Below are 8,477 nucleotides of genomic sequence, written 5' to 3'. Positions count from 1 at the left end.
GTTCATCCAAATTTGACGAACCGGGAAGAGGAGCTTCCGCTACAAACAAGCTTGAAATATAGACTTTTTTTTTTTTTTCGGGACAATTTCGCATTTCGGGGCTTCAATACAAGACGGACATTACATAGGAGCAGCATGGAGGTATTTGGATGTTTTTTGGTGTGTCTTTTTGTTACGAAGACAGTTGGTATCCATTTGCAACCGTTATATGGACATGCACTGCTACGCCGAGACCCCCTGTAACTCAGAGAAGCCACGGAGGACTCTGAAACTTCTCCCAGCCCTTAGTCCACATGAGGGTGAGTAGATGAGTGCAATTTCAATTTTGGGTGAACTATCCCTTTAAGGAAGACATGACATAAGTGTTTCCTCTGGTAGCTGTAATACTACTGTGGCCTACCCGGCCTCTGGGTCCAGATATTTAACTGTGTTTTCAGGAATATCTTTAAAATCTATCATGTTTGGATAAATACAAAGCTCCAGATGTTTACCAAGCCAAAGGACTTAGTTCCATTCATGTTTTGTCAGAGGTATCACTCCTCTCAACAAAAAAAAGTGAAATCCGATCCTGGACCGGAGCTGTTGGTTTTTGGACACGGTGAATACAGTAATTCCCCGGCTTGTGATGAATCACACCTGAGCCTCCCCCGTCCCCTCCCCCGCCTCCCTCCAAAACTCAAATAAACATGTCAGTCTGCGTCTCCCCGGACAACTGTCGCCGTCCAGATGCGTCACATTTCCTCGAATTCGGTAAACATCACGTTCATTTGATTTATCCGCCTTGTACTGGAGGATTTCATCTCAATTAATCAAACTGTCGACCTGCCTCTCCTACCACATCAGCGGCCGCCTCAACATTTCCTACAGTTTATCCCTGAAGGAGCAAGACATCACCTCGTACGGCAGGATGAATCAACCTGCTGGGACTTCACTTCTGTGTTTCTGATGTGTCTCCGAGGTTTGAGCGATGATCTGGGATTATTAACGTCAGAAACAAAGCGCAGCCAAAACTTTTCCCTCTCGCGTCCCAAAACAATATCTGTAGATGAGGTCACTCATCACCCAACAGTTTACATGAGAAAAGAGAGTATAGAAAAAAAATCCTCACTCACCCCGGTGGGCGGTCTGTTCCTCCTTCAAGCCTTGGTCGTCTACCAGAGTCCTGGGAATTGGAGGGTCCTGAGCAGGATCTCAGCTGTCAGGCCGGTACTCTTCTGGACAGAGGTCTTGGATGTTGTACTGTACCTGGAGACTGATGGAACCACTCCCCCAGCCTGCCATGTTGTTGCATAATTACAACAATTTCGGTTATCCCCAAAAAAACTCAATTTTTTTTTTTTTTTTTTTTGGTTCAACCACATTAACATGATCATTTGGTCCTATAGTTTGTTCTAACAGTGCAATTGGATCCAAAATTTGTATATGTGCCCGCCCTCAGGTCAAGAAATCACACAATCTCCAATTTTTTGGTCGAGCAACATCCGTTCGATTCACTGGACATCCAGTCCAGTGAATCTAATTCAAGTAAGTAAAATGCTTTTTTTTGTGTTTATTACAATGTCTAGAACATGAACATATGTAGTTATTGTACATATATGCCCTACATTTTATTTAGAGCTTGTTTTATACTTGTTGCAATATTACAATGTTGGGTCAGAGTGGTAGCCAAAACAGCCCTGTTTTTGAGAGGAACTTCAATCAAAATGTTTAACTTTAAACTACACATGATTTACACATTCTATCCTTTAGCCTTATATTGGATTACATGTTTACATATTTTATTGTATTAGAAACTAAAGAGTAAAGGTACAGTATATTGCCATATCTCAACACTTTTATAAGTAATTATAATGATTTCTAACCACCAGGGTTAATATGAAGACAACCTCTACCTCCACTCTCCACGACTTTCCCAATTGTCCATCTGCTCGTGCTCCTACATCCTCCTATCAGTACAGCCTTCCACTGCTGTTTGTTCACCATGACTATGTTCATTGAACATCAGAACATCATGCCTGCCACTTGGCTATGGCGTTCTGCCTGCTTACAGTGGCATGCAAAAATGTGGGCACCCCTGGTCAAAATGTCTGTTAATGTGAACAGTTCAGTAAGTGGCAGATGAAATGATCTCCAAAAGACATAAAGTTAAACATGAAACACTCTTTTTCAATATTATAATCAATAGCAGCGTCCACGAAACCGAAAGGAAATGCTGGGCAAGCCGATAACAAAATAACTATAAAGACAAAGCGATATATTCATCGAAAATGGAACCATTAACAAGTGTTGGTCGTGTAGATTCATCCACATTAATGTGATACTTTTTTATAACCAAATACAAACTCCTTGTTGTCCCTTTAAGGGGGGTTAAGAAAAATGAGTATGAAATAACAAAGATCTATGAGTACATCAGGAAGCCCAAAGTGATGAAGTGCTTAAAAAATATCTTTATTTCCAGAAAGCAATCGACAATTATTTTTACAAGCAATTCACTGAGATTTAAAAGGACAAAAAGTCCTTCCAAATACTGTTAAATAGCTTAAATCTGTTTTAAACCATTAGATCTGGTTTAACTGATTCTATAGTGCATAGTAAACATCAGGTTGGTGACAGGTAGAAAAAGGGCAAATGAGCACAGCTCATGTGGGCAAAGTCCTGAAAGCAGCAGCAGAAACGCTTGAATATTAAAATAATGATGTTAATACTGTAAAGCTGGAGTGTGGTTTCCCTCATAAGGAGTGTAGGTTTTGTGCTTCCCCTTGTTTTTCCTCATCCAATCAGGACACTTCATTCTGGACCACTGCTCTCGATGCCAGAAGCTTTTGAATGATGTCATCGCTGTAGGATAGGATGTTCCGCAGCACCTGCACAGTGTGCTGACCAATCACAGGAGGAGGCGTCGGTCCACCGGGGGTGAAGGTGCTGAACTGGACAGCCGGACCTGAAGACGGGAAAACAACCACGTGGCAAATCACTTTTCAAGACCTGTCTGATAATATAATGAATTTGACCCCACCTCTATTTAATGACATCACTCTTTCCTCTCATTAAAGGGATAGTTCAACATTTTGGCAAATTGGCCCATTGCCATAATCGCTATAGTCATAGCAGTCGGTTCGTTACCTTTATTTGTCGGTGCAAGCTATTTTTAGAACGGCCGAGCCGAGCAGCGAGCTGCTCAGAGCTACGCTACGGAGGCTCATGGGATTTCTTGGTTTCCCAAATATACAATCCAACAACTCCAAAACACTCTGGTGGACAAGTTGTGACCTGCACATTCACCACGCTATGAGATAATAACGGAAAGTTAACCGCTGATGCCTGTCTTCAGGGGCAGTTTTTCAGCAAGCAGTCTGTGCATTTACCTCTAAAACAACTCTGTCTGGTAAAGTTCTGTTATTATCTCATAGTGTGGTGAATGTGCAGGTCACAACTTGTCCACCAGAGCATTTTGGAGTTGTTGGATTGTGTATTTGATGAGTTTGATGAGGGAAACCAAGAAATCCCATTAGCCTCCGTAGCGTAGCTCTGAGCAGCTCACGGCTCTGCTCTGCCGTTCGAAAAATAGCTTGCACTGACAAATACAGGTAACAAACCTACTGCTATGACTATAGCGATTATGGCAATGGGCCAATTTGCCAAAATGTTGAACTATCCCTTTAAAGTTGTTCCTCTCAACCACCAAGAGTGACCAGCACGACTTCCTGCTGATGTTTCACATTAAAGCCTTTCGGGAAGTGGAAGCTCTTTGTTATCTGACCTTCACCAAGTTCTAATTATCATGGATACAGTATAGCTTAATGTAAGTATATTTCTTTTAATGCCTTTTTTTTTATCACAGATCTTTTATAAAATAAAATAAAATTCTAATATTTTAATACAAATAGCCTTTTTGTAAAGAACAATGTCTCTTCTATACACTATAAACTTCAGGTAAAGCAGGTGTAAGTTGTGATGCAACAGCTGTGAGGTCATAGACTGAGTGAATGTGACTCCTGAGAGGTTGAACCCTTTCATCAGCAGTGTGACCCTCAGGACTGAGAACAGAGCAGCACCCTGCTGCTGTAACGTCCTCTGCTGCCTCTATGGGCCAACACACAGGACTGTCAGGGCTGCAAGTTTGAACTTAACACTCACACATGCACATGCAAACACACAAATCATTCCCAGCAATAAAACACTCAAACATGTTGTCTCCTTCTACATCCTCCTCTTCATCAAAGCCAGCCTCCTCATGCTCTCTATCTGTGCGTGTGTTTTCCAGCAGTAACTACACATGGACTGATGCCTCTGACCACATCCGCTGCCCCCACCCCCAACTAACCCCCCGACCTCTAATTAACTTTATTTGCAAACAGAAAATATATGAATATAAGAAGTGATAAAACACACAGTGGTGATACAGAAATACTCTAAATACATTTATGCATCTGTTTCTATGCGTGCACGTGTGTGTGCGCATGTGTGCGTGATAATGAAACATGTAACTTGAAGCCACAGGGACTCATTAAAAGACAGCAGAGAGGATGATGACATTTATGATGAGGATGAGAGGAGGGGTCAATGAAGATGTCACCGATGATGCCTCCAACCTTCATCTCTCTCTCTCTCCCTCTTCCTCCCTTTCTTCTCTCTAACTCCGTTGCTCAGTTTCTCCCGTACTCTCATTCACATTTCTGTTTCTGCCATTCCCGTCCTCAGAGAGACAGAGACAGGACGTGAAAATCAACAGAAGATGAAGACGTCGATAAAACAACTTTATGAAATAACCATGACATTATCAATTCATGAAGAAAACTTTGAACTTTGAATTTACATTTTCTTTTCTTGTCATTTTATGCAACTGCTCTGATTATGTCTCTTATAGATAAAAAATAATAAAAAAACATCTGGGTCAAACTGTATTTCATGGTATTGTCTTTGACAACACAAGTGTCAAAGACAATACCATGAAATACAGTAGAAGTTACAGTTTACAATACAGTTTTACTCATGTAATGAGCATTAAAGCCCTTGTTTTGTCCCAGTTGTGTATTTTAATGCACATATGACCATTTGTTGTATGAATAGCCTACATATCTGAGTGTATTTAAATCAATGAGATTGTGTATTTCTGCAATTCATATTCATTAGTTTTTATTATTGTTCTCTCATAAATGAGACACTGATGTACCTTTAAACATTATGGTTATATCTTTAGCTTACGTATTACTTGTTGTTGGAAGATCCGTCTGCGGATCAAAACCCAGACACTAGACACACTCTGGTGATCTCCTTTGTTGGGTACAAAAAACAACAACAACCTCTCTTGATCTGGCACCTCCCCTGGGACCACAGCTCTGAGGATCACAGGGACACATCCACTCCTCCACTATTTTAGGGTGGCGGTGATGCGTAGAGGAGGGAGCCTTCAGTAGAGAAGGGAGTGGAGGTTTGGGTGTCTGGTCTTTGGAAGTTTTCTGGGTGTGGCCCTGTTGGTCAGAGTCAGACCAGGCTGAAGGGACGACATACATCAGTGGTTCCCAACCTTTATTGGCTCGTGACCCCATTTTGACATCACAAATTTCTGGCGACTCCGCAATCTCATGATCGTGGCCATCAATCAAGATGAGCCAGCTCAGATATTTTTATATGCTGCATTTTATTTGAACTCGATTTATATTCGAGAAAGTGAAAGTATAGAAGTATACAGCTGGTTTAGATTGTGTGTTGTGTTTTTAATCATAATATTTTTATCAGTAATTTTTTTTTATCAATTACTAGACATTTTAAGGTGACCCCATTTGAATTCCAGGCGACCCCATGTGGGGTCCCGACCCCAAGGTTGAAAAACACTGGACTACATGGATGTGGCACATGGGCAGGGCCGTTGCTAGGAATTCTGGGCCCCCTGAAAGAATACTAAAGTGGGCCCCTTACTTTTCCACTGTTTTTCTTAGACTACGTATGTATTATCATTTTTTATTTAGCCTACTTTGTTTTGATGCTAATGCAGCATTACTATGAGTATTAGTCAGGGTCTTATGCAGAATAATTCAGTCATAGAAAGATTAGACTACTGGGGTTTTTTGTGGTCCCTACCTGGCATTGGGCCCCTAGAGTTATCATCACCTTTCTTCCCTATATAACGGCCCTGCACATGGGCACAACTCACGATCCCCCCGTGGGTAGTGCTGGAGAGAGGAACATCTGACCTGCCTTGACCTCCTGAAAGTCCTGTATCAGGTACATACTGATTTAAAATGTTCTTCTAAAACACAGTTCAAAATGTGACAGAATCTGGAGGAGGTACTTTGTGTCTCTGCTGCATTTAGCTTTCTTTCTCAAAATACACAACTGTGTGTGTGTGTGTGTGTGTGTGAGTGTGTGTGTGCGTGCGTGCATGCGTGTGTGTGTGTGTGTGTCACCTGTCATATGTTATCAAGTTCTCAGTGTTCCACATAATTGGGAACAAACTCTTACAAGCAGCTTCTCTTTGTGCCAGTCGACCAAACTGTTTCCTCTGCTCTCTGTTCTCATATTCTTTATTAATAGGGCACAAGCACTGAACCATAATGAAATTTCTCTTTCTTTCTTTATTTTATTATTCTCTTTAGTGAAATTGCACAGCCTTTTCAGAGCCTTACCTTTTCAAAAGTTATCAAGTCTGGACAAGCACCTGTCCATGTGAAAATGTACAATACCAGTCAACAGTTTGGACACACCTTTTCATTCAATGGCTTTTCTTTATTTGTATTGACTTTCTACATTGTAGATTCATACTAAAGACATCAAAACTCTGGAGGAACACACATGCAGTTATGTTGTAAACAGAAAAACGTTCAAATCTGTCACCTGACCCAAAGCCAACTGAGATGGTTTGTGATGAGTTGAAGGTAAAACAACCAATAAGAGCTCAGCTCCTCTGGGAACTCTACAAGACCGTTAGAGAACTGTTCCAGGTGACGAACTCATGAAGATGATGAGAGAAGGTCATCATCAAAGCTGCCATCAAAGCAAAAGGTGGCTACTTCAAAAAAACATAATCTGCTTTGTTTAACACTTTTTGTTCACTAATTCCATGTGCTACTTTATAGTTTTGATGTCTTCTGTTTGACTCTACAATGTAGAAAGTAATAAAAATAAAGAAAAAACATTGAATGAGAAGGTGTGTCCAAACTTTTGACTTTACAATAAGGGTCCCTTAATTAAGCAATATTACCCTCGAGGGTAATATTGCTTAATTAAGGGACCCTTATTGTAAAGTCAAAAGTTTGGACACAAACGATTAAACGATTATACAACAATTACCAACAAAATAAAGCGTATAATTAAATAAATATTCATGTTGATGGACGTTTTGCTCTCAAAATTTAAAGTTTTTTGCGAGTGTGCTTCCCGTTTCCATGGAAATAAATGGGGTCTGACTAATAACTGAAACACAATCAGTCACGTCAGTAGACTCCTATGTGTAATGGAACCTAGTTCACCTCTACAGCAAATAGTCCGAACCTTAGTAAGGACCCAGCAACAGAAATGATTTTCTAGTCCCAGATGAGTGAACTCTGAGCTGACATTCATGTTTTAACGCGGTCTCGGACTTTCCCGAACTAAATCAACACTGCACAAACTCGCCCAAGTTATAACAAATATGCCGTTTTTTTCCTTTCACAGATGTAGCTTCTACAACCGGAAACTCTGCATGTAAATGAAGTTATAGCGCCGTGTCGCCGACACAGCTGATAGAGAAAGCCAAACGATTACTCCAGATTATTTAAAAGCCCCAAAGGCGCAAGCAAGAGAGAGGGAGAGAGAGAAACATACAGGTAATCACCTCCGTTTTATCTAATGAAATATTCAGCTCCAGGACATATTTTTTAAAAAACATATTCACCGCGATCACAACTCGTGTCTCTCCGACTTTGTAACGTTACACACATGGGAGGGAGACAATCCTCTCGAGTCGGCTGTAACGGGGAAGTTTACAATATATTAACAAAAAATAAAATAACATAATTGTTCTATAAATGTGACGTTGGCAGCTGTCAGGAACAACCTACAGGAGGTCAGTGTAGTTTGTGATTTATTTTCACGAGCAATAAATGACGTTTCTGAAAATAAAAGGGGAAAAATCCATGTCGCCATGGAGATGTGTAAACAACATGACATGGCGAAGTAATATTTTCAGTGATGAGTCAGCCGTGCTGTAATGCTGATTTGAGCACGTTCTAAATGTCTTATTGACCAATCAGATTGCTTGGTCGGAACTACTTGTTGTATAATTAACGTTAGTTAGTACATTATTAAGCATGAATATATAAACTAATGTGTTAATTAATGCTGAGTAATGCATACATAATGATAACTGATTACATTATTCAACTTTTACATTTATTAACTAACTTTCAGTAAACATTAACTGCTTTCTAATAGGCTGCATTAATTAATGTGTTTCCTAATCCTAACAGGTTTATTTTTCTCTTCTTTTTTATTTTTAT

At 40.3% G+C, this 8,477-nt stretch overlaps 1 protein-coding gene across 1 annotated transcript in view; it reads right to left on the bottom strand.

Moving 5' to 3' along the window:
- Nucleotides 1–2,752: 2,752 nt before the first annotated feature.
- sugct (succinyl-CoA:glutarate-CoA transferase) overlaps nt 2,753–8,477 on the bottom strand; it is a 121,267-nt gene continuing 115,542 nt past the window's right edge. The window contains exon 14 of the mRNA XM_083995825.1: nt 2,753–2,941. Within this exon, the coding sequence (XP_083851951.1) occupies nt 2,778–2,941 (164 nt within the window). The 3' untranslated portion in view covers nt 2,753–2,777. The remainder of the gene's footprint in view (nt 2,942–8,477) is intronic.

This window comes from Trachurus trachurus, assembly GCF_905171665.1.
Source record: "Trachurus trachurus genome assembly, chromosome: 20".
In the NCBI taxonomy this organism is placed as follows: domain Eukaryota; kingdom Metazoa; phylum Chordata; class Actinopteri; order Carangiformes; family Carangidae; genus Trachurus; species Trachurus trachurus.
The sequence above is the reverse complement of the archived record's forward strand: the minus strand, read 5'-3'. Positions and strand labels throughout refer to the sequence as shown.